Genomic DNA, 26,966 nt, shown 5'->3' with positions numbered 1-26,966 from the left:
CTTTTATCTTTAATAACTTGAACATTAGTTTTTCTTCCAAGCCCATTATATTGCTCATTCACAATGAAGAATAATCTCCTAACCATAAATAATTTGTTCTACTTCATCTTTGAATGAGGATAAAGGGTAGATTAACCCAGTGTGTTCATCTTTTAGGCTTCTACAGAGATTGGATGAAATCTTACCCTTCTCACTAGAGCATGAGAACTTTAAAAACTCTTCCCCTCTAGATGCAGACAGAATTGTTTCTCAAACAATAATAATAATAATAATAATATACCTACATATTACTGGAGATCTTGCATAAATGAAAGCTCTGATTCAATTAATATAAATTTTGCATTCCTAAGAAATTTATAGATCATGCCAATGAGCTTCTCCAAACTGATGCTTGGAGTAGCAAGGATAGCTTAGGCAATAACTCAGAGCCTTCAAATGCAATGCTCTTGCCACTGTTTTCCAGTGTGTATTTTATCTGTGGAGGTTGTCCTACACAGAATAATGTATGTACAATCACCACCCTGTTCATCCCTTGCATTCTCACCAACTCAACGTAGGCAGCATAAGGATAAATGCTATTTTGTGATTAATTTTGATTTTCAATCTACCAACATATAAGCAACTGGTGAAATATCTTTCTGCCTTATATTGTGCAATACTTTATGAAAGAAAGTTTGGTTTCAGCCACTCAAATACACAATTCCTTTTCTTAGCCATCATGGAAGTTTATATCATTTTTTGAAGACTGATAGGAGGAAGACTGAGTTGGAATGTATAAAACTGTTTCATTGGCACTGGCACTATGCCATAGCTCGTAAAGCCACAGCCTACAACACTGGAATCCCATATGGACACTATTTTCAGTCCTGGATGCTACACTTCTGATCCAGCTCTCTGCTAATGTGCCTGGGAAAGCAGAGGAAAGACGGCCCAAGTACTTGGGCTCCTGAACCAATATGGTAGACCCAGAAGAATCTTCTGGCTCCTGGCTTTGACCTGGCCCAGCCCCAGTCATTGCAGCCATTTGGGGAGTGAACCAGCAGATGGAAGACCTCTCTCTCTTTCTCTCCCTCTCTCTGTAACTCTGCCTTTCAAATAAATAAAAGCTAGACCTAATTTAAGAAAAAAAAAAAACTGTTCCATTATATAAAAATGTATATTTCTGAATCCTTTCTATTAACAGAGATTTAACCAAAAATTATCAAATTGATGTTGTATTTTTATGATTTTATTGGCCAACAATACTTAAACAGAAAACTGCACAAATTTTAACTGTACTGCCAGAGAATTATTGCAAGGTAAACAAGCCACCCACATCAAAAAAACAGAATCACTTCCACAATATTTTGCTTGTGAAATGCATCCATAAGTAGATAAATCTGAGGTTTTTGGATCTTTATTGCTCTTACTTTTCTGTTTTAGGTATTCCAAACATGATCTATTTTGTTTTTAGATATTTTAATTATCAGTAAAGTTTTTGTTGCTCCCCCTCTTCGTGGAGGAACGACACAGGACCCTGCGCTGTTCTTCTGTCTGCTCGGCCCTCCCCGGGTTTGCTGCTGGTTCTTCCCGGGTTGGCTACTATCCCTTCCACCTCCGTGGAAGGGCAGTTCCCCCTGGCCGCTTTCCCCACTTCCGCAGGGGAGCGGCACACCGCCGGCCGGCTCTTCTCGGGGGCTGCACAGGTGTTCCTTCAGCTAGATGTTCCCCTTAGATGTTCCTGGTGCATGCCGTCTCTCTCCTCCTTTATAGTCCTCCTCCGCCAATCCTAACTCGGCTGCCCACACGCCGAGTACGCTGCTCTCCAATCAGGAGCAAGTCCTACAGTTTATTGGTTGAACTGGAGGCAGCTGTGTGGAAGCTGTTTACTTCTCTCCCAGCGCCATACTGTGGGAGAGCAGATGCATAGAATAAGTCTTAATTCCAGTAACTCAGTCCAGTCCGGGCTGCTCCCCACAGTTTTAACTATAGAAATTAGTCATATATTACAGATAAATCAGCTATAATGTGAACATGCATTTCTTTTGGGAATATAAATAGGAATCGAATTGCCTTGATATACTGTCAAACTAATATTGTAGTAGACAGAGTTAAATAGGTGAGCAAAACTCAAACCTACTGCAATGGGAGTATGAATTTGAACTCAATTCCATTGAAACAAAAGGCAGATGATTTTAAGTGCATGGAGTAAACTTGTGAAAAGTACTAAGGAAAATCAATAGGAGGTTTGACAGTGGACTTAGACCATCTCTGTCTGTTAACTGCCAATAACTGAAATCTGACTTCCATGCTCCGACAGAACCTAGGATATAGAAGCACCATCTTTCTTGATGATTATGTGTCCAAAGAATAGTTCCCTAAGTTCTTGAAAAGAGTATTTCTGGGTTTTAAGTCAATAAGAGAATGGGAGCAGATTTATATCTCAAAGGGAGCAAGAAAGTATTTACAATGTGAAGTTTTTTAAAGGAAATTCTCCAAAAAAACTCAGGGTCTGGAGTAAGGAAGAAACCTATGTAAAGCTTAGTCAAGCTAAGGGGAACTTCAAGGCCATGTTGGTCAATAGGATACATGCAACTTTTCCAAAGTGAAAACATCACATTCAAAAGATATGTATGAGAGCCAATAATCAATAATAGTTTTAGCCATTCTGGTGAGTAGATAATGAAATCTAATTGCATATTTATTTGTCATTTCCCCAATTTCTAGTGAGGTTGAGCATCTTCACAATATTCAAAGGTCGTCTAGTATTTTTTCCCTATTTTGTCTATATTTTCTCCAAGATTTATGCTTATTTATTTGAAAAAAAAAAAAAACAAGAGCAAGAGAGAGAGAGAAAATCTTCCATACAGAAGTTTACTCCCCAAATGGCTGCAACAGCCAGGGCTAGGCCAGACAGAAACCTGGAGCCAGGAACTCCATTCAAGCCTTCCTGGGTGACAGAGACCCAAGTACTTGTGCTATCTTCCACTTCCTTCCCAGGAAAAGTAGCAGGGAGCTGAATCAGAACCAGACCAGTTGAGAATCAAACAAGTACTCCAGTATGGGAGGCGAGCAAAGCAAGAAACAGCTTCACGCACTTCACCACTGTATTTTTTAATTGTATAAGTTATTGACATATTCTAGATCAGCTATAGCATGTTCTGTAAATATATTTTCTCATTCTGTGGCTTGTATGTGTATGGCCTTAATGGTGATTCAATGTTCAGAGGTTGATTTTAACATGATTCAGAGTATTGATGGTGTCCTTCAATTTTACAGTTTTTGTAGATTACCTAAAAAAATTTTCCTGCAATGAAGTCCTATCACAAATCATAAATATTATTTTCCACATGCTTTATGTCTTTGCCCTTTATATCTTGATCCTCAATCCACCTGTAAATTATTCTATGTGTTGTAACATAGAACAAAATTCCACTTGTTTTCATTTAGGCATTCAATGTATACGAAATCATGTTCTTTTTTTTTTTTTTTTTTTTTTTTGACAGGCAGAGTGGACAGTGAGAGAGAGAGAGAGAGAGACAGAGAGAAAGGTCTTCCTTTTGCCGTTGGGTCACCCTCCAATGGCCGCCGCGGCCTGCGTGCTGCAGCTGGCACACCGCGCTCATCCGATAGCAGGAGCCAGGTACTTCTCCTGGTCTCCCATGGGGTGCAGGGCCCAAGCACTTGGGCCATCCTCCACTGCACTCCCGGGCCACAGCAGAGAGCTGGCCTGGAAGAGGGGCAACCTGGACAGAATCGGCGCCCCAACCAGGACTAGAACCCGGTGTGCCTGTGCCGGGGCCGCAAGGCAGAGGATTAGCCTAGTGAGCCGCGGCGCCAGCCACAACATCATGTTCTAAAAATCTTACACCATATATAAAGTATTCATGTAGAGAACCTACTTATTCCTTAATTAAGGAATTAGCATACATTAGCTATTGCATTTGTACTCTCTACCCTACTCCATTGTAATATTTGAGTATTTTTATATATTTATTTATTTACTTGTTTACTTATTTATTTATTTGTGTGCATCTCATAAAAACGTTAAGAACATAAAGAAGAACCCTAAAATGATACATCTTTGGTGATTACTTAGACTTAGTTATCAATTATGAGGGATAAGAATATCATCTACTTAATACACTAAAATGAAGTTATTCTTTGAAATCAACTTTTATTATTAAATCTCATATTGCAACTCTTTGAGGACTGAAGTCTTGCATGGGAAATTAGTGTACACTGACTCCTATTGTTAATTTAAAATTAACACTCTTATGTATGATGTCAGTGATCTTGACATGAACTGCCTTGACTGTGGAAGCCTTTTGAATATTCAAACTCCATCAGCATTTAGAAAGGACCATTAGCAAAGTGGAAATTCTCTCCTCCATTCAGAGAAAAGTTCATCCTTCTTTGATGACCACTTCTTTCCACTGGGTTCTCCCCCACAGAGGCCCTTCATATAAGACATTTTTTGCACCAGTGTCTTGGCTCTCTATACCTGAAATGCTCTTGTTGGCTTTTCAGCCAGACGGGAACATCTTACAGGCTGATTCTGAGGTAAGAGTGCTACTTAAAGCCACTATCATTTTATGAGTCTTATTTGAGCATTTTTGGTACTATATTAATTACTGTATGTTTGCAATTCTATATCCAGTAGAGAAAGGCCTCCTATCTTAATTTTCTTTTTCAAGATTAACTCTGATATTTGGTTGTTTATAGTTCCTTCTAAACTTTAGAATCATGACAGGGTCTTATGACGATTTGAGTCTCTATTCAATTCAAGATTGGTTTAAAGCACTGCAGGACATACCTTAACCTCTCCCTCCTGCTATAGGAACATCACATGTTTCATTCTAGCTTGGTAATTTGCCATCCCTCACCCCTCAGATCCCATATGGCCGATCTTCATTATACTTCTCTTGACTTTCCTCTCTCACTTATTGAAATATCAGAAGTCAAAATTCCATCTGTACTGTGAGGTCCATCTTAATCACAACCTCATCCAGGATGCCTTCTCTGATCCCATGCAAAACTGTCCTTTCCTTGGACATCCACACGCCCTTTCACTCTCTCTGTCTTTTGAAATGCCACCATACAGTATCATTTGCTATTTGTGGTTTATTTCCTTTGCTAGACTACACTGACGTAATCCAAAGATCGTATGTTAACTATTTCAATGAGCCTTGTCAAAGACCATATTATGCATAAACCTCTGTTCTATCAGTTGTTGAGCAAATGAGGATGATAATTACACAAGAACTATCTCATGATCAGAGGAATTCATTCAAAGTGTGTCTGTATTTCCAAAATAAAATACACTAAAATGATCAGAAAGTGTTTATCAGAACCAATTTGCAAAAACTGCCTTTACAAAGTGGACTGTATGATTCAGCAGAAGAAATTGCCTTTGGTGATTTTATACAAGACTTTTGACTGCAGTTTTACAAAACCTTCTCAGAATACAATATCCACTAATAATTCTTAAATAATATTTTCTATTTTTTCCTAGGAGATCACACATATGAAAGTCCAAATAATTTCTAATAGAGTGTTTACCAAGGTAACAATGAAGTTCGGCCCTATTGAATGACCTTCCAGAGGATACATGAAAAAACTTCAGATTTGGAAGACTCAGAATGGAATCAAATGCTACTTCATCTATTTAGTGAAGTCCAAGGTAGTCCAAGCCCCAATTTCCATAGATATAAACTAGAATTAATAATGCAGCACAGTGAGAATGGAAGTATTAAATTATATTTTATATGACATACAGCATAGATATATAATATAATACATCCTCAGCAAGTATTTAGTAGTAGTATTATCATAAATAACAAAGGGGGCCAGCATTGTGACACAGCGGGTAAAGCCACTGCCTACAATGCCTGCATCCCCTATGGGGGGCCAGTTTGAGTCCCAGTTGCTCCACTTCTAATCCAGCTCCCTGTTAATGGCCTGGGAAAACACTATGAGATGGTCCAAGTGTTTGGGTCCCTACTATTCCATATGGAAGACCCAGTCGAAGCTATTGGTTCCTGGCTCCAACCTGGCCCAGCCCTGGTCCATTGCAGCCAACTGGGGACTGAGCCAGAGATGGAAGACCTCTCTCTGTCTCTATGGCCCCCCATGTCTCCCTCTCTTTGTAACTCTGACTTTCAAAAAATAAATAAATCTTCATAGAAAAAAATAATAAAATAGTATGTGCCAGTAGTACTTTAAATTGGTAATAGTGGCACAAAAAATAAGCATATCAAGACTATAGAGCCTGGGAAGAAAATATATACATATTTATATGTCACACATTAATCAGTGTGTATTAATTATTCTCACTGGTTAATCATCTTTAGGTTAGGTTTATTCTGTGAGTATTTACGTGGTAGGCAGAATTTCTAAAATTGCCCTACAATGATGCTATGTCCTAATCCCTGGAACCTGTGAGTATTGCCATGTATCACTTACATGATTACGTTGCATTACATAGCACTGTTAACCTAAAAAGAGGACATTTATCCTGGAATACCTGGGGTGGGGTAGTGGGGAGGAAGGAGTGATCTAGATCTTCCAGCTCACCGCAGAAGATGTCAGAGAGGCTTAAAGTATGAGAAGGACCAGGTGTTCCATTACTGGTCTGAGGACAGAGGATCATGTGAGAAGGAAGTGGCAGGCTCTAGGAACTGAGCGAGGCTCCTCTCTGGCTGATAGCCAGTGAACCACAAGCACTACAGCCCTACAGTCTAATGGAATTGAATTCTGTGTACCACCAAATGAGATTTACACTGGATGCTTCCAGAGTGTCCAGAAAAGAATACAGACTTTGCAGTGTGTTCATTTCAGTCTTGAGAGATCCTAAGCAAGCAATGCAGCCTTGAGGCGCCTGGCTGGACTTCTGACCACAGAGAGCATGAGTTAGTGAATTTATGTTCCCATATTTGTGGTTATTTTTATGTGGCAATGATTATACTCAACATATTCAATCATTTTAAAAAATTATTTATTTATTTGAAAGCCAAAATTACACACAGAAAGGAGCAGAGGCAGAGACTCTCACTGGTTTAGTCCCCAACTGGCTACAAAGTCCAGAGCTGAGCCAATCCGAAGCCAGGAGCCAGGAGTTTCTTCCAGGTCTCCAAAGTGGGTGCAGGGGCCCAAGTACTTGGGCCATCTTCTATTGCCTTCCCAGACCATACCAGAGAGCTGGATCAGAAATGGAGCAGCCAGGATTCAAACCAGATCCCATACGGGATGCCGGTGCTGCATGCTGGGGCTCTAACCCACTATGCCACAGCACCGGCCCCTGAACATATCCTGTTGAAGGTACTATGGTTATGTCCTACCAGAATAATACCAGCCATAATAGTTTAGGTTTGAAAAGACTCAAGATTGGGGCAGGTGCTGTAGCTTAGGATGTTAAGTCTCTGCCTGCCGTGCCAGCATCTCTTATTAGCACTGGTTCAAGTCCTGGACGTTCTACTTCTGATACAGCTCCCTGCTAATATTCCTGGAAAAGCAGCAGGAGATGACCCAAGTACTTGAGCACCTGCACCTACATGGGAGACCTGGAAGAAGCTCCTGGCTCCCGGTTTCGGCATGGCCCAGCCCTGGCTGTTGTGGCCATCTTGGGGAGTAAATCAGCAGATGGAAGATATCTCTCTCCCTCTCTCCCCCACCCCCTCTCTCTTTCTTCTTCTTCTTCTTCTTCTTCTTCTTCTTCTTCTTCTTCTTCTTCTTCTTCTTCTTCTTCTTCTTCTCTCTGTATTTCTGCCTTTCAAAATAAATAAATGAACCTTTAATAGAAAAAAAGAAAGAGAGAGAAAGAGAGAAAGAGAGAAAGAGAGAAAGAGAGGAAGGAAGGAAGGAAGGAAGGAAGGAAGGAAGGAAGGAAGGAAGGGACTCAAGACCAAACTTACAAAGAATCAAGGGACCTCAATACCCCGTAAATAAAAATTGAGGCACAGTAAGCTTCACAGTTATGGTTTTATTCCAATTATTCAAATTTAAAAGAACCTACCATTTTCTTTTTTTAAACTTTTATTTAATGAATATAAATTTCCAAAGTACAGCTTATGGATTACAATGGATCCCCCCCCCACCAAACTTCCCTCCCACTCGCAACCCTCCCCTTTCGCGCTCCCTCTCCCCTTCCATTCACATCAAGATTCATTTTCAATTCTCTTTTTATATAGAAGATAAGTTTAGCGTATATTAAGTAGATTTCAACAGTTTGCACCCACATAGAAACACAAAGTGAACAATACTGTTTGAGTACTAGTTATAGCATTAAATCTCAATGTACAGCACACTAAGGACAGAGATCCTACATGAGGAGTAAGTGCACAGTGACTCCTGTTGTTGACTTAACAAATTGACACTCTTGTTTATGGCATCAGTCATCACCCAAGGCTCTAGTCATGAGTTGCCAAGGCTATGGAAGCCTTTTGAGTTCACTGACTCTGATCATATTCGACAAGGTCGTAGTCAGAGTGGAAGTTCTCTCCTCCCTTCCTTCTTTGATGACCTGTTCTTTCCACTGGGATCTCACTCGCAGAGATCTTTCATTTAGGTCATTTTTTTTCTTTTTTTTTTTCCAGAGTGTCTTGGCTTTCCATGCCTGAAATACTCTCATGGGCTTTTCAGCCGGATCCGCATGCCTTAAGGGCTGATTCTGAGGCCAGAGTGCTGTTTAGGACATCTGCCATTCTATGGGTCTGCTGTGTATCTCACTTCCCATGTTAGATCGTTCTCTCCCTTTTTTATTCTATTGGTTAGTATTTGCAGACACTAGTCTTGTTTATGTGATCCCTTTGGTTCTTAGTCCTATCATTATGATCAATTGTGAACAGAAATTGATCACTTGGACTAGTGAGATGGCATTGGTACATGTCACCTTGATGGGATTGAATTGGAATCCCCTGGTATGTTTCTAACTCTACTATTTGGGGCAAGTCACCTTGAGCATGTCCCGAATTGCACATCTCTTCCCTCTCTTATTCCCACTCTTATATATAACAGCGATCACTTTTCAGTTAAGTTTTAACACTTAAGAATAACTGTGTATTGATTACAGTATTCAACCAAAAGTATTAAGTAGAACAAACAAAAAAAAATACTAAGAGGGTTAACGAATTAAGTTGCTCATCAACAGTCAGGGCAAGGGCTGAGCAAGTCACCGTTTCTCATAGTGTTCATTTCACTTTAATGGGTTTCCTTTTTGGTGCTTGGTTAGTTGTCACCAATCAGGGAGAACATATGATATTTGTCCCTTTGGGACTGGCTTATTTCACTCAGCATAATGTTTTCCAAATTCCTAACAGGGATCACTTTTCAGTTCAAATTTAAACACCTAAGAATAATTGTGTGTTAATTACAGAGTTCAACCAATGGGTAAAGTATTACATTGTACATCAACAATCAGGACAAGAGCTAATCAAGTCACTATTTCTCATAGTGTCCATTCCATTTCACTTCAACAGGTTTCCCCTTTGGTGCTCAGTTGGTTGTCGCAGATCAGGGAGAACATATGATATTTGTCCCTTTGGAACTGGCTTAATTCACTCAGCATAATGTTTTCCAGATTCCTCCATCTTGTTGCAAATCACCGGGTTTCATTGTTTTTACTGCTGTATAGTATTCTATAGAGTACATGTCCCATAATTTTTTTATCCAGTCTACTGTTGATGGGCATTTGGGTTTAGAACCTACCATTTTCTATTCACAAACCATGATGAAATTTCTTAAACATAGGGTTTCTAACAATACACCCATCTCAGTGTAAAGTTTAAAATCCCACACCCACTAGATGATAAAATTGCTACCTACAGATATTGTGTAACTTATCCATGACTCATAAAATAAGAATCTAAATTTAAACACAGGACTCCCATGATCCAGCCTAGTGTTCTTGCCTCTGTAAAGCATTACTTATCAACCGGTAGCACCATTGAGTCCTAGTTTACCCTCTTACAAGAAACTTCTTCCTTTCAAAAGTTCTTCTGAATGAGTCTTTGACCTCCTTATTTCTCAGACTGTAGATAAGTGGATTCAACATGGGAATCACTGCAGTGTAGAACACAGATACCACTTTATTGATATCCAGGGAGAAACTAGAGCCTGGACGTACATAGATAAAGAAGAGTGTCCCATAAAGGATGCACACAGCTGTCAGGTGTGAAGAGCAGGTAGAGAAAGCTTTGCATCGCCCGTCAGCAGAGCGGATCCTCAGGACGGTGATGACGATGTGTACATAGGAAATCAAGATGATCATGCCACTGAGCACTCCAAGGGCCCCAGACAAGATGAAAAGTAAAAATTTATTGACTTGAGTGTCTGCACAAGCCAGGGAGAGAACAGGAAGAAGATCACAGAAGAAGTGGTTGATGATGTTTGGACCACAGTAGGGTAGGCGAAAGGTGAAGGTTGAATGAGTAATGGTGCTTATAAGGCCCACGGCATAAGGCCCTGCCACCAGCTGCATACAGAGCCGTTGAGACATAATGAGTGTATACAGCAAGGGTTTACAGATGGCTATATATCGATCATATGCCATGGAAGCCAGAAGGAAACATTCAGTCACTACAAACTGACCAAAAAATGATATCTGGGCAGCACAACCAAAGAAAGAGATTGCTTTTTTCTCCACAAAGATGTCAGTCAACATCTTGGGACCAATGGCAGAAGAAGAGCAGACATCCACAAAGGACAAGTGGCTGAGAAAAAAATACATAGGCGTGTGGAGTCGGGAATCTATCCAAATGATAGTGATCATTCCCAGGTTTCCCAGAAGAGTGGCAAGGTAAACAAAGAGAAACATCAGGAAGAGAGCAACCTGGTGCTGGAAGTGATTTGTTAATCCCATGAAAAAAAATTCAATCACGAAAGTTTGATTTTTAACATCCATTTTCTGATCTAATCTGTGGAGAAAAAATATGTTTACGCAATAAATTCACAATCGAAGACTTGTCAGTTCTTCATCTAATTTAACTTCTTTGAAAGTTTCACAGCATGGACTGATAGTCAACACTCTAGTTTTTCCCTTGCCTGTATGCTAACTCCTTCCTAACTCTCTGCTACCCATCTAAGTGAACCTGGACCTCATTGGGATCTTCAGTTTCCTCCTTGATTCTGAGAATTTTTGTCCAGGACCAAAATTTTATACCAGGAAAGAACATAGGAGATTATCTCAGGCAACTACTTTAACTGTACCAGATTACTTGATTACATTCCTTAAAACACCTGCAACTAAACTAAGAATATTTTAAGAAACATTTCACAGAAAAAATTATTATGTATATAAATGCAATTAATTTATGCTGTAATATACTCTCCAAGTTATGGATAAATAGGCATTAGAAATGTAACTTTCTCTCCAGTTCACCTAGATTCTACAGAAACAGGTAGCCAAATTGTCTAAAAGATAACTTCTGGTGTCTAACAGAAAGAAGGGAAGGCTGAGAGAAGGCTGAAATACAATAACTTGGCTTCGAAACAAGAATTGAAGAATTCACCACTGCCTCCTCTACGACACCCTGGCAGACCCACCCGCGTTCCTTCATCATCAGTCTCTGCATTCATTAAGCCAGGGACTCTCCTGAATTTTGTGGTCCATAAAAAAAAATCCTATCGTTAAATACTGAGCAGATGTTGCGACCCAAAACATTGTTACCAGGTATTTAAGAGAGAAAACAAATATTTTAAGAAGAAAGAGGGGGGCTGGCGCTGTGGTGTAGTGGGTGAAGCCACTGCCTGCAGTGCCAGCATTCCATATGGGTGCCAGTTCAAGTTCCAGCAGGTTCACTTCCCATCCAGCTCTCTGCTCTGGCCTGGGAAAGCAGTAGAAGATGGTCCAAGTCCTTGGGCCCCTGCATCCCTGTGGGAGCCCCCAGAGAAGCTCCTGGCTCCTGACTTCAGATGGGTGCAGCTCCAGCCACTGCAGCAGATTGGGGAGTGAACCAGTGGATGGAGGACCTCTCTCTCTCTCTCTCTCTCTCTCTCTCTCCCCCTCAGCCTCTCTGTTACTCTGCCTTTCAAATAAAATAAATCAAGAAAAAGAAGAAAAGGAGGGGAGGAAGAGAAGGAGGAAGAAGAGGAGGAGAAGAAAGAGAGGATTTTGGTATATTTATCCTAGAGAAATATAAATTATTAATAAATTAAAATATATATGTATATAACAACCTCTACAAGATTGTTCACACTAGCTCTATTAATAATTAAGCTTGTGGTTATAGAGTAGATTAAAATTATGTTTTTGCAAAAATTAAAAATAAGAAAAAAAGGAAAGAGGGCTATTGAGGGAAGGAGTAAAATATGTTACCTTCTTAGAATTGTACTTATGAAATACATGAAATCTGTTCTCCTTATATTAATAAAAATTTTAAAAAATTGAAACACTCAAAATGTCCTGCAATGAGTGAATGGTTAAACAAACCGTGGTACAAACACATCAGGACTCTTCCTGAATGGCAAGGATGAGCAAATCCTGATACCGGCAACAAAATCTCAAGGGTGTCACACGGTTACATAAAGCCAATTCCAAAAAGGTCACACACTCTGCAATTTCATTTACATAACGTTCTCAAAGAGGAAAAACTATAAAGATGAAAGTCAGGGTGGCTATATCTAGGGACTCGGGCTAGCGGGAGAGAATGTGGCGGTATGCTTGTGAAGGGGCAGCACAGTGGACGTTTTGTGGTAATGGAATAGTATGTCCTGATTGTGGTTGTAGTGAAGCAAATCTAGACATGTGGCAAAGTGATACGGTAAATATACACACAGAGCATGCCTGCATCCTTTCCTGGTTTCTAGGTTCCACGATAGTTGCAGAAGAGGTAGTCGTTAGGGAAATTGGTGAAGGTTGTATGGAATCTTTGTGCTTCCTGGGAATCTGTCATTATTTCAAAATGAAAATTTGGAACCAAAAATTTAAGAAAAGAAGAGAAAACAATGAAAAAGCAGGGGGAGGGAGGAATTGTGGAAGGGAAGTAAACATTTTAGGTCTTAACATTTTTATGACAATTTCAACAAAAAAATCACAAAAAGAGATATTCATTGAATGTGCAATAGAAGTGGTAGAAAAAGTCTGTCTCCCCTTTAAAAATATTTTAAAATATTTTGATTAATTGAAAATTAAGGAGATTAAAAAGTTACCAACCTCTTGTGTTTTCAGCAGCAATGGAGCTTGGAAAATAATAGGCCTGGGGGAATAGGATTAATCAAAAACGCTGTATCTTAGTAATAATTTTTTTTAGGAATTTAATAATTCTATACTTAGAAACTCATGTCAGGTTATTTATATTTCTATTATCCACTGTAGAAATATGAAAACAAAGTGTTTAAGTATTACAATAAATGTAACAAGGAAAAATTTTAGATGGTTGAAACTAGAATACACACCCCAATAGTCATTCCAGGTAACTGTTATGCTTAAAACTTCGTATTCAATTTGAAGTCTTATGTGAAACCATAGTTGCTACCATGGAAAAACCTATTAAACTATCTATTACTCAGCCTTGTCCAGTGGAAAGATTCTGACCAAATAAATTCCATAAAGATGCACATATGATCTAGCACTTAAAATGCAGTTACAAAAGGCGGTGTCCCATTTCAGAGTGCCTGAGTTCCTTATCTAGCTCTGCCAAGACTCCAGCTTTCGGCAAATGTGGACCCTTGTTAACAACAGTCAAGGCTCAAACAGTTGGGTTCCAGCCACCCAAGTGGGAGATCTGGGTTGATTTCCCAGTCCTGCGCTCCAGCCAGTGATGCTTGGGGGCATTTGAGGAGTGGAGCAGCAGATGAAAGTACACACTCACTCTCTCTGTCTCTGTCCCTCACTCTGTCACTCTCATAAGTAAATAAAACATTTTTTAAGAAGCTGTAATTTTAGGTAGTAATGTGACTTTGGTAATGAGAATAAGGCTGAAGTAAGCTGATTTAAAGATTTGTTCTCTCAATAATACCCAATCCAGAAAAAGTGAAAAAAAAAAAAACCATTAAGTTCCAAATTTTCAGTTCTGTGAATATGTCAAGGACGTTTACACAAGTATATTAAAAATAGGTAGGAAATCATAATCAAGAGCTTATGTATTCGCTATATCATCAAGAACCAAAACACAGATAGGGACAATATAGGACCTTTGACAGATAAATAAGCCATCCTAAAAATAGGCTATTGGGCAAATATGCTATCCTTTCATACATTACACAACATACAAAGAAACAACTTTCATGACTTGAACAACAGTGTGGGGAGCAATTCGGACTAGACTAAGTTACTGGAATTAAGACTTATTCTATGCATCTGCTCTCCCACAATATGGCGCTGGGAGAGAAGTAAACAGCTTCCGCACAGCTGCCTCCAGTTCAACCAATAAACTGTAGGACTTGCTCCTGATTGGAGAGCAGCGTACTCGGCGTGTGGGCAGCCGAGTTGGGATTGGTGGAGGAGGACTATATAGGAGGAGAGAGACGGCATGCACCAGGAACATCTAAGGGGAACATCTAGCTGAAGGAACACCTGTGCAGCCCCCGAGAAGAGCCGGCCGGCGGTGTGCCGCTCCCCTGCGGAAGTGGGGAAAGCGGCCAGGGGGAACTGCCCTTCCACGGAGGTGGAAGGGATAGTAGCCAACCCGGGAAGAACCAGCAGCAAACCCGGGGAGGGCCGAGCAGACAGAAGAACAGCGCAGGGTCCTGTGTCGTTCCTCCACGAAGAGGGGGAGCGACAAACAGTTTTTTAAGGAAAGGAAGAAAATACTTCAAACAAGGGTTACATTACATTTTTGAAAATATGCTGTCAATTTCATACAATGTGGCTTGTTGTGACATCGTTGTTCTTGCCATTTGAGAATAACATGGTTTCCCATGTCAAATCAGATATTAACAGGTCTGGGAGTATTGTGCTTTTCTTCCTTCTGAAGGTTTCTCATTGCATTGCTTCAGAAGATGCCTCTTTTGAAATCCAGCATATTTGTGATATCTTTCTCATCTTTGTTAACTAATTCGCAAATAATCCATATATTCAAAATACACATATCAATTACTCCAGTGAACAAAAGTCAATACCATTTCCACTTCCAATAGAAGTGGAATATTTGGAAACCAATCAATCTTGTTTATCCACTTCACCATTGAAATTGTTATCCTTTGGCTGTCACCATTGAAATTGTTATAGGTATCCAGTGCCTTTGGCTGAGACACATTGGCTCTCCTCTTTATTTCTTTTCCCAATTGTTGAACTTTGTCAAGTGGTTCCAGAGTAATGTAGTTCATTGCAACAATGACACATTTATTATCTAACGACTGTTTTAAAATGAGAATTGCATGATTCGCACTAATTCTGTAATCGTACAGCCCTCTTGCTTGTGTTTGCACCAATATTGTCAGTTTCAGAGAACATTTGTTTGGTCTGTTTTTCCCTCATGGTTCCCGTTGCTCCGAATCCAGTATTTTAAAGGTATATCAACACGTCATAAATTGAAGATTGTAAAAAGAAAAGCTGTGATTGTGGGTTCTCTTTCACTTTAAGCATTTGTAGAGTTACCTTACTCCCAAACAAACAGGTCACAACTGTTCAGCAAATAACCACAAGGAACAGCATGTTGGAACGTGTCAGACAACAGTGCAGTACATGACACATAACTATCCAGTAATCATCGTCCCTGTGTATCATGTATATGACACTTTTAGAACACTGATAATTTCAAAATAGCATACTCTGAGATGAAGTGACAACCTAGGTCTAGAAATACTTTTGTGAGTGCGTCTCCTATATTAAATGTTATGCATGTAATCATTTGTTCAACTGGACATTTAGTAAGAGTAACTTGTAGTACAGTTTATGCCATTTTTACAATGAATTTAAAAATATTTTCAAAGGCCCTGATTATCCCCCTATTATGTTTCTCAAAAGAATAGAACTCTATAAGTACAACATTTATGTCAAAGTTGTCACAAGTGGTATATATATGACATAATGGATTAAGACCTAGAGAAGTCAAGACCTTCTTTGAGCCCATAAATCCTCTGGGACATTTCACTATCTCTATTTCAAACACAAAAGTCAACCAAAACACACATCTAAGTTAGGTTATTGAGGCTAAAATGTTCTATTTGTATCTATAGAAAGCTTTGAAATAATAGTTCCCCCAGTTTCTAAACTCATTTTTGCTTACCTGACCTCCTAGATACCATTTGGGAAATCATTATCTCACAGTCTCTGAAAGAACAAGCTCTAGAGTCTTTTCCCACTTGGATCAAAAGGCTTAACAAAACCAACACAGTTCTTACTATGAAAATAAAGTACCTTTAGCAATGTAGGTGTGTCCTCCACGGCTTCTTTGGCTACCTGGGAAAATAGACCAGATAGTGATACCATCTTGAAACTGAACCTTCCAAAAGCACTTTAATAAGGAGCGCATTCACTCAGTGCTGCAGAGCACATTGGAGAGGTTTTTCTGAAGATATCTGAGCAAATTGGAGCCAATGCCCCCAAGGAAATGGAAGCTCAGGAGATCAGGTCCAGGGGGAAGATAGGATGCTTTTTGTTTTTTAGAAAATAATTTGGGTCATTTTGAGTCAACTGTATTTGCACAAAATAAAACCCTCTCCCTTTGGACTACCCCTATCTTAGATACTCTAATTGTGACTCCAGTAGTCACATGATCAGCAGCAGCCTAAGAAGTTCTGAGAATTCTAAAAGTGGACCCTGGTTTTGAGTGATTGCAGTCGTAAGTGGAGTCTGGCTGTCATGCAGCAGTAGGGTTGCTATGGTTGGTGCAGAAGTTTCTAGGTACACGAGTAATGCCATAACAAGTATCCAGAGAAGTTGTAAATACAAGAGTATTTCAAGTGTTCATGGAAAATGGAATGAAAGATAAGTTTATTTTGGAACCAAAAAATGAAATCCACACATATCATGAGTTTTCAATATGTTAATGGAAAATGTGTGCTCGCAAAAATTATCCACAGATTTCAATTTTTGCACTAGAAGACATTTATCATTTAATCCCATTTTTCCATGAACTTTTTGAAGTGCAATTCTTTTTTTTTAAACTTTTATTTAATGAATATAGATTTCCAAACTACAGCTTATGGATTACATTGGCTTCCCCCCCCCATGACTTCCCTCCCACCCGCAACCCTCCCCTTTCCCGTTCTCTCTCCCTAAAGTGCACTTCTAATCACATGGGAGGTGACAAGTGTCAAAGGATTTCTCTATAGCAATGAACAGACACAAATTTGTGAATCTTTTTAAAAAAAATGGATTACATTTTTTATTTATTTGAGAGACTGAGAGACAGAAGGAACTCTTCTATTTGCTGAAACACCCCCCAAAATTCCCACAGCATCCAAGGTTGGGCTAGGCAGAAGCCAAGAGCCCAGTAGTCCCATGCAGGCAGGTCTTCATTGTGGATGGAAAGTTGAATCATCACCACTGCCACTCAGAGTCTGCGTCAGCAGGAAGCTGGAATTGGAAATGGGCCCAGGGCTCAAACTCAGGCACTCCAATGCATGCTATGGTGTACCAAGAGGCAACTTAGCCACTATACCAACTGCCCGCCCCTGGACAGCCTCTTTGAAAGACAAACAGAAGTCTACCCTGTCTGTATGAAAATTTCAAAATTTTATATTTAAAAACATATATTTGGGCCTACACTTTATATATATGTTTGAATTTTTTCTGTAGATTATGAAGGATCTTCTATGGTATTTCAAAATAGAGATGACATTTATTCATATAAAAGTTGCCACAGAACAGTAGTCCTGTCACTGGTAGAATTTACTACTTGAGGATACCTTTCTATGTGATTTGAGAGAATCAACCCACTCAAACTGTACAAGAACCCAGAGAAATAGACAAACAAAAAGGCCCATAATTTCCCACCTCCTCCCACCAATTCAGTTGACTCTTTTGAGTTCCTGGGAAATACAAAACACAATCCAACCACGGAATCTTTGCGATCTTTCTTCTGTAGATAGTTCTTACAAGGTCTTAAATGTAAAATCTGAAACTGAAACTAGTAGACAAAACATAGGGGGAAATATCCATGCCCTTGGTCTAGGCAATTTTTTTGTTTTGTTTTTTTTGTTGTTGTTGTTAGTTTTTTTTTGTTTGTTTGTTTGTTGTGGTTTTTTTTTTTTTTTTTTTTTTTTTTTTTTGTTCCCAAGCATACAAGCAACAGGTGGAGACATTTGGTGGAGCAGTCAAATCACCACTTGGGAAAAATGCACCCCACATCAGAAGGCCTGGGATTGATTTCCAGCTTCACCACTTCTGATTCAGCTTCCTGCTGTTACACCCTGGGAGGTAGCAGATGATGGCTCAAGGACTTTAGTTCCTGCCACTCACATGGGAGAACTAAATGTAGCTCTGGGTTCCTGGCTTTATCTTGGTCCAGCTCCAGCTCTTGTGGACATTTGAGAACTGAAACAGCAGATAGAAGATCTATTATCCCAAGACAAAAATAATAAATGCCAACTATGAAATGGGGAAAGGGGGACAGCTTGCACACTGTTGGTGGGAACAGAAAATAGTACAATTCTCACATCAAGCAAAATAAGCTAAAAGTATAATTAACGTTTGGTTCAACAATTTCACTTCTGGATAAATAACCAAAGGAAGTGAAATCAGCATATCAAAAAGATATACACACTCCCATGTTAATTGTATCATATTCAACAATGGTCAAAATATGAAGTCCACCTATATCTTTATCAATGAATGAACAAAGGAAAAAATGAATATTATTCAGTCATTAAGAAGAGAACATTTTGTAATTTGCAACATCATGAGTGAAACTGGATGATATTAAGTTAATTGAAATAAGTCAGGTACAGAAAAACAAACACTATATAATCTCACATACATGTAGAATCTACAACAGTTAAAGATACAGAAAATAGAACAATGGGAACTTAAAGCTGGGGGAAAGGGGTGAAAAGGATATATTGGCCAAATGAAAAACTCCTTCAGAAAATCAGAACATGTCATTATGAATATATTTATATAGAGAATCAAAGCTAGAAGAATTATGGAAATTGCAGGATGGAAAAATAATTATCACAGCAATGATACTATAACAATAATAATTCAAAAGTAAGAAGCATATGAGAAGCGTTGGGTAGGTAGAATATGTCCTCTCATTTTCTCATCTCACAGGGCAATTTAACAGACGCTAATGTTGGCAGTGTCATACGCACAAATGTATTTTGAAAAGAAAAATATACCTTTGACAAGAATAATAATCTCACCTAATTATAGAATGAAGTAAAACAGATGCAGGACTTCAAAATGTTCATAGAAAACACATATTATGAAGAAAACTACATGGGTTTCAAAATTTTTTGCATCAAAATAAGCATTTTATTTTAAAATAGATTTATTTATTTATTTATTTATTTGAAAGGCAAAATTAAGCAGAGAAAAGGAGAGACAGAGATAAATTTTCCATCCTCTTGTTCACTCCCCAAATGGCCACAATGACCAGGGCTGGGCCAGGCCAAAGCCAGGAGCCAGGAGCTTCATCTGAGTCTCCCACATGGCAGCAGGGCACAAGGACTAGGGCCATCCTCCACTGCTTTCCTAAGCACATTAGCAGGGAATTGGATCAGAAGGTGAGGATCTGGGACTGGACTTGAACCAGTGTCCATTTGGGATACTGGTGTCAAAGGCTGTGGCTTTACCCCATACCATAATGCTGGTCCCAACAAGATGTTTTAATTCCATTTTTCCTAAACTTATTGAAGTACTCACATGTAATTATATTATTTGAACACTATTCTTATCCTGTAATTAGCTGATAGGGCTTTAAGGTAGTAATTCGTGCTGGGGTTTTTATTATCTAGTATCCCAAATGTAACTCTAAAAGAGATTAAAAAATGAAATTATCTTGCTATCAAAGGAATATATACCTTTGCATGCTCCACAGAATATAAGAAATTCACACTGTAGGGCTATCTAAATTTTATATTGTTTTTTAGTACAGAAAGATGAACTGAGACTGATAGCTGTGCTCTGGTTGTGTAAGGGAATATCACGTAGGAAATACACGAGTAAATATTCAGTGATGAAGAGCCATTGTGAGTGTAACTCACCTTCAAATGCTTTAGAAAAAACACTTTTGTATAAGAAAAAATATGTGCATTCTAAGTATGTGCATAGGGAGACAGAAACAATGAAAGAAACAGAAGAGCAGAGGAAATGTAAAATATTAACAGGTGATTCTGAGCAAATGTTATAAAACTGTTCTTTGTATTATTTCTGTTTACTTAATTTATTTTTCCAAGGTTAAAAGTATTGCCATAAAGAAGTTTTAGGGAAACAAAGTATTTAAAAGAAAAAAAAACCTTTAAAGTGAAATGAGAAAACCAAGATAAAACACATTCCTAAAAAAGATCCTTGCAGAATTTCTTTTCACTATGTTTACTATTACAAAACGGGACAGCCACAACAAAGGAAAAAGAACCCGAGTCACCGAGGGAAGGGGCAAGCACAAGAAGGTCGTTCAGGGACCAGTATTGTGGCGTAGTGGGTAAATCACTGCCTGTGATGCCTGCATCCCAAATGGCTGCCAGTTCGAGTCCTGGCTGCTCCACTTCCAATCCAGCTCCCTGCCAATGCACCTGGGAAAGCAGTGGAAGATTCTATACCATTTATTAAAAAGACTGTCCTTTTTCTATTGTGTGCTGTTAGCACCTTTGTCAACATCAGTTGGCTGTGGATGTGTGGGTTTACTTCTTAGGTTTCTGTTTTGTTCCATTGGTCTATGGATCTGTTTTTATACCAATGCTGTGTTGTTTAAACTACTATAGCTTTGTAACATATTTTAAAGGCACTAGTGTAATGCCTTCCACTTTGTTCCGTAGGACATAAACTATAGGGATGAGATTCTGCAGTCAGATCACTCATGGGGTAGATGGCAGCAACCATTGATGATGGAATAGGATAATCATAACCACTGGCATGCCCTATTATCACTATTATTCACCGGCAGTGAGTTTGGCAGGGAGTACAGGTGAAAGACATGTGTTGGTTTATGCAATTATCTCTTGCATGTAAGAGAGATTGAGAGCAATGATAACTATTGGATTGCAAAATTGGTGTAGTTAAATGTCATGAATATACTAAAGGAGCTCAGAGCAGCTCATTATTAATGCAGGCCATTCTGTCAAATAAAGGTAGCAGTTAAAAAGCCTCTCGCCTGCAATTAAAAACCAGGTGGCATGAAAACACAGCCCAAGAGCTGGTTTGTGAAAAGCTGAATGAATTCACAACTTCTACAAGTCTCCTGTATAAAAGTCAAGGCTCAGGCAGGAAAAGAGCTGGGCACTGGGGATTGGATTGGGGCACCTGTGTGAATGAGACGGTCCAGATCCCCTGATGCCTCTGAATCTGCAGATGACAGCAGCTGCTTTTTGCCATAAGAACGTAAAAAGGCCCCATCTGAATGACAGACTTCACAAGGAAACAATGTCTTTTCTCAAGATCTACCCCTGCCTCCTCTTATGACTTTTGAGCATAATAACCAAAGGCCAGGCTCAGAATAATATGTTCTGAGGACTAGAGAGACCTGGTCCTCCTTTTAGAGGAAAATAATTATTCACCAATACAACTATAGGATCAGCTACTATGTGCTAGTCAGCAATAGTAAACCATGTGGCTATATTCAAAGTTATGAAGTATGTGTGTATGTATGCATAAGTGACAGATGGATTTAAAATTTTTTGCACCAAAATAAATTCATTTTAATTGATTTTTCCATGAACATTTGAGGTTTCTACACATATCTTGGGGGTAATAATGTAATAATAAGAGAAATTATTAATGTAATTAATAAATTGATGTAATAATAAGAGAAACTATAGAACTGGGTAAAAAATAATTAACTGATGTGAAAGATCCCCAAGGACTCAGATATTAGCTTACTGGCAAGGTACCAAGAGCAGATGCTAATGCACTATTAGGACAGTTGCTTGAATCTCAGAAAAAATTACTAACATACAGTGAGGTAAGGGCACCACTACTGCCAAGACAGAGTTTGAGAAAAGTGACCCAAGGCTCAGAGATGTAGAGATAGTTGAGAGAATTATCATATAAGACCCAAAGGACTGCTTCCACTAAAACAATAAATAAAAGCACTAATGATAGACTTCGTCTTGGTGAACAGCTCAGTAGTATGAGAAACTGACATGGATCCAGCTTTCTGCAGTCAGTGGGAATGATAGGATTCCAGAACTTTGAATGTGGAAATTAATGCCACCACTGAAGACGCCAAGGATGCCGAAGAAAGTGTCAGTCTTCTTCTATTCAACTCATCATTCTTTCATTTAACTCCTGGAGAATGACTATAGCCTTCCCCTACTCCAAACAAGTAGTGGCCTCAACAGCAGTGCTGCACCACACACAGGATCAGTTAAAAGGTTTCCATGCTATACAGTCAGTGCTTTGGGGAACTGTATGCTTTTCTATTCTGGTTAGAAAATAGGATCAGAAACAGTCTGCATTTTTGTGAGTTGAACAAAAATATTCATTTGCAATTTTGTCTCAAGGCTATGTTAACTTTCCTTAATTTTTCATAATATAGTCTGAAGATATCTGACCATATCAACATCCTTAAAACATCATACTAATCCATTATATTAACTTCATAGCGATATAGCATGTTAAACAAGCAGATTCTAGAATATTAAAGGTTTTGGTAAAACATATGTATAATAAGCCATATAAAAATTCAGGAGGAGTCAGAACTGTGGCATAGTGGGTAAGGCTGCAGCCTACAGTGTCGGCATCCCGTATGGGCACTGGTTCAAGTCCCAGCTGCTTCACTTCCAATCCAGCTCTCTGCTATGGCCTGGGAAAGCAGTAGAAGATGGCCCAAGTCCTTGGGCCCTTGCACCCACGTGGGAAACCTGGAAGAACTTCCTGGCTCCTGGCTTCCAATAGGCCCAGCTCCGGCCATTGTGGCCATTTGGGGAGTGAACCAGTGGATGGAAGACCTCTCTCTATGCCTCTCTGTAGCTCTGCTTTTTGAATAAATAAATAAATCTTTAAGAAGTATATTCAGGAACTTGACACTTTGAGAAATTTGCACAGGTTTGGTGCTGAGGACCGTACTACATCACCCCCATCTAAAGTGAAATTCACAAAGAAAGAGGTCCAGTGTTTAGTTCTATATTTGAGTTTTGAAGGTAACACATTCCACAGCTAGGGATAATTCTCAAGTCGATATACCAAATGCTCTAGGAAGTTTCCAGTAGGGTCGGTGTCATGGTGTAGCAGGTAAAGCTACCCTCTGAGAACCCGGTGTCCCATGGGAGTGCCTGTTTGAGAGACCCTTCTTGTTTGCTGCACTTCCAATCCAACTCCCCACTAATGCTCCTGGGAAAGCAAAGATGTCCCAAGTGCTGGGGCCCCTGCATCTACATGGTAGACTCAGAGGAGGCTCCTGGCTCCTGGCTTCAGTCTGGCCCAGTCCTGGCTGTTGTGGCCATTTGGGGAGTGAACCAACAGATGGAAGCTCGCTCTCTCACTCTCTCTTTCTCCCTCCTTTCCTCCTTCCTTCCCTCTCTCTCTCCATCTCTCTGCAACCCTGCCTTTCAAATAAATGAAATATATCTTAAGAAAGAAAGGAAGTGGCTGGTGCCGTGGCTCACTAGGCTAATCCTCTGCCTTGCGGTGCCGGCACACCGGGTTCTAGTCCCGGTCGGGGCGCCGGATTCTGTCCCGGTTGCCCCTCTTCCAGTCCAGCTCTCTGCTGTGGCCAGGGAGTGCAGTGGAGGAGGGCCCAAGTCCTTGGGCCCTGCACCCCATGGGAGACCAGGAGAAGTACCTGGCTCCTGCCATCGGATCAGCGCGATGCGCCGGCCGCAGCGCGCCATCTGCGGCGGCCATTGGAGGGTGAACCAACGGCAAAAGGAAAACCTTTCTCTCTGTCTCTCTCTCTCTCACTGTCCACTCTGCCTGTCAGAAAAAAAAAAAAAAAAAAAAAAGAAAGGAAGGAAGAAAAGAAGGAAGTAAAGAAGAATGAAGGAAGGAAGGAAGGAGGGAAGGAAGGAAGGAAGGGAGGAAGGAGGGAAGGGAGGGAGGGATAGAGGGAGGGAGGGAGGGAGGGAAGAAGGGAGGGAAGGAGGGAGAGAGAAAGCTTCCAGTGTTGAGTGGGCTACAGAGCAGAGCAGGAGAGATTTCTACAGCAATGTCCACTCACAGCACAAGCAACCCTGGCATCTGAGCCACTTGATAGAGCAGACGTTCTGGTATTGAACATTGTGGTAGTGGGTAAAGAAGAGTATGGAGCTTGATCAAGCCTCAGGAGGAAGTGAACTCAGGATCTGGAATTCAGGAGCAAGTCCATGCCATTTGCCGCCAACAAATTTAGGGCTTTGGAGAAACAACTCTGGGTCTATTTCTGGGCCCTAATAAACAAGGAATGTGTGATGAAATGTGGCCATGTGTTCAGTCCTGCCCAGAATGAGCTGGTCCTGTCAGATGCGCCAATAAATGAGGTTAGACAGGTACAGCAGCAGTCTATCATTAGGTGAAAATGGTACACCTGGATTGAGCCCAAGTAGAACAAAGAGCCTGAATAAGCTGAAAACTGAACGCATAAGAGTAAAAGTTTTCCTTTCTTACTCCCAATGCCATTCCCACTGAAGTTATCAACATCAGTAGGCTAGTATACATCCTTCATAGATCTCCCTATGTTCATATACATGTGAATACACATTCACATTTAATTCTTGATAGAAGCTTTGCCTTTTTCAAAATGTGATCAGTGATGCACAGTGATCTTTAGCTTGATTTTTTTTCACCCAAGAGTGACTGTATACAATAGGCCTCTCCAGATCAGTCCATAAATACCTAATTTTTTCTGTACATTTCACATCCTTTTTTTTTTTAATGATGGATAATAAAGTTATTTCCTCTAATTTTCTTTCCCTCACACATAATACTGCAACATGGGTAAACAACATGCATTCAAAAAATGTTTCTATGGTATAGATTTATTTAAAAAGGGATTACTGAGCCAAAACCATTTATAATTTAAAGTGGAAACTACCAGATTACATTGTGAAGGTGGACTCATTCATACTATCCACATGAAATAATGAAGACAAATGACCAACCATGAACATTACTGTTTCATCTACATTGACAAGCACTGCATTAAAATTTCAATTTTATTTTATTTACTTCATCAATCATTATGTTGAACATGTTTCCCATATATTTCTGATAACTTGCATTCCCATTTATGTGAATTATTTGTTCATTTGTCAATTCACTTACCTGTTGTTTTTCTTTTCATTATAAGCTTAAAGCTGTTCCTTGAATATGAGAGATATTATCTAATTACTGGCACATGTATGCAAATATCTTCTGTCATTTTATTATTTTCCATTTAATATTATTTGCAGTGCTTTAATCTTTCCTTCTCATTTTCATGTCTGGATTTAAAAGTGCTTGAACACTCAAGATTGAACAAATCTTCAACCAAATTTTCTTCTAGTAGATTTTTACAAGTCATAAATTAATATAATTGTGAAACCACCCTTATGCCACACAAAACTCTAAGCATAATAATATTCAAGAATTTCTCCATTTTTCAAAGAACCTGTGAACTGTCAGAACCAGGACTCATGCAGTTTCTGATTCTCACTCCCATGTTTCTTGTGATATATATTTTGTGCCAACATTTATGGCACAACACAAATGAAGTTCTATCTTACCTACCTATTAGAACATTTTTCCTTTCAAACTTTCTCCTGAACGCATCTTTCACCTCCTTGTTTCTCAAGCTGTAGATGATGGGGTTCAACATGGGAATTATCATAGTGTAAAATACAGAAATCACTTTATTGATATCCAGAGAGGAATTTGAGCTAGGTCGGACATAGATAAAGAAAAGCGTCCCGTAGAGAGTGGAGACAGCTACGAGGTGGGAAGAACAAGTAGAGAAGGCCTTCCACCTGCCACCGGCAGTCTGGATCTTGAGGATGGCCACAAGGATGCAAACATAGGAGATCATGATGATCAGACCACTGAGCACTCCTATAGCTCCAGCCAGGATGAAAAGCACCAACTTATTGGTCCAGGTGTCTGCACATACTAAGGAAAGCAGTGGGGAAATGTCACAGAAAAAGTCATTGATGACGTTGGGACCACAGAAGGGTAAGCAAAAAGTCAAGGTGGTATGGGTCACAGTGCTGATAAGAGCCATGGCATAAGGCCCTATGACTAACTGAACACAAACCCGCTGAGACATAATGAGTGTATACAACAAGGGCTTACAGATGGCAGTATACCGATCATATGCCATTGCAGCCAGGAGGAAACACTCAGTTGCCACAAAAAGACCAAAGAAACACATTTGAGCAGCACAACCCACAAAGGAGATGACCTTTCTCTTGGCAAAGATATCACACAGCATTTTCGGAGCAATGGACGAAGAGGAGCAAATATCAACAAAGGACAAATGGTTAAGAAGAAAGTACATAGGAGTGTGGAGTTTGGGCTCAAGCCATATGAGAGTAATCATCCCCAAGTTACCCCCCAGGGTAACAAGATAAATAAAAAGAAGCATGAAAAACAGGACAATCTTCTGATGGAGAAGATCTGTGAGGCCCAAGAAGAGAAATTCAGTCACTGTTGTCTGATTCTTATGTTCCATTGAGAAGTATAATCTGATAAGAAAGAAAAAGAATTATTTTTATCACAAAAAATTCATCATTAACAATAATTTAACCTGATGATAGGTTGTTTTAAATGGCCCATGGCAAGTCTTGTGAAATATTGTTGAACTGGAGATAGTATTCTTAGATACTATGTCTAGGAAGTTGTGCAAACAGGTGTGTAAACTTGTGCAACAAATTATATTATTCTGTACCCTCCACCAAAGAGAGACTTCCAACCAAATGATCTAAGTCTCTCTCAGATTATAAAATTACATTCAAGGGGCCGGTGCTGTGGATTAGTGAGTTAAGCTGCCACCTGCAGC

General features: G+C 39.6%; 2 protein-coding genes across 2 annotated transcripts; both read right to left on the bottom strand.

Moving 5' to 3' along the window:
• Nucleotides 1-9,934: 9,934 nt before the first annotated feature.
• On the bottom strand, nt 9,935-10,879 carry LOC100356089 (olfactory receptor 5G25-like). The gene has a single exon (XM_002708961.1). It carries the CDS (start codon nt 10,877-10,879, stop codon nt 9,935-9,937), a length of 945 nt encoding a protein of 314 aa, XP_002709007.1.
• A 14,815-nt stretch (nt 10,880-25,694) lies between these two features.
• On the bottom strand, nt 25,695-26,639 carry LOC100347635 (olfactory receptor 5G3-like). The gene has a single exon (XM_002709153.1). It carries the CDS (start codon nt 26,637-26,639, stop codon nt 25,695-25,697), a length of 945 nt encoding a protein of 314 aa, XP_002709199.1.
• Between the last annotated feature and the right edge of the window lie 327 nt (nt 26,640-26,966).

The sequence above is a fragment of the Oryctolagus cuniculus genome, chromosome 1, assembly GCF_964237555.1.
Source record: "Oryctolagus cuniculus chromosome 1, mOryCun1.1, whole genome shotgun sequence".
Classification (NCBI taxonomy): Eukaryota; Metazoa; Chordata; class Mammalia; order Lagomorpha; family Leporidae; genus Oryctolagus; species Oryctolagus cuniculus.
Note: the sequence above shows the minus strand (reverse complement) of the source record. Positions and strands in the feature narration are given on the sequence as shown.

Excerpts from the sequence above, each read along its gene's own strand:
- LOC100356089 (XM_002708961.1), bottom strand. The coding sequence starts at position 10,879 with ATGGATGTTAAAAATCAAACTTTCGTGATTGAATTTTTTTTCATGGGA.
- LOC100347635 (XM_002709153.1), bottom strand. The coding sequence starts at position 26,639 with ATGGAACATAAGAATCAGACAACAGTGACTGAATTTCTCTTCTTGGGC.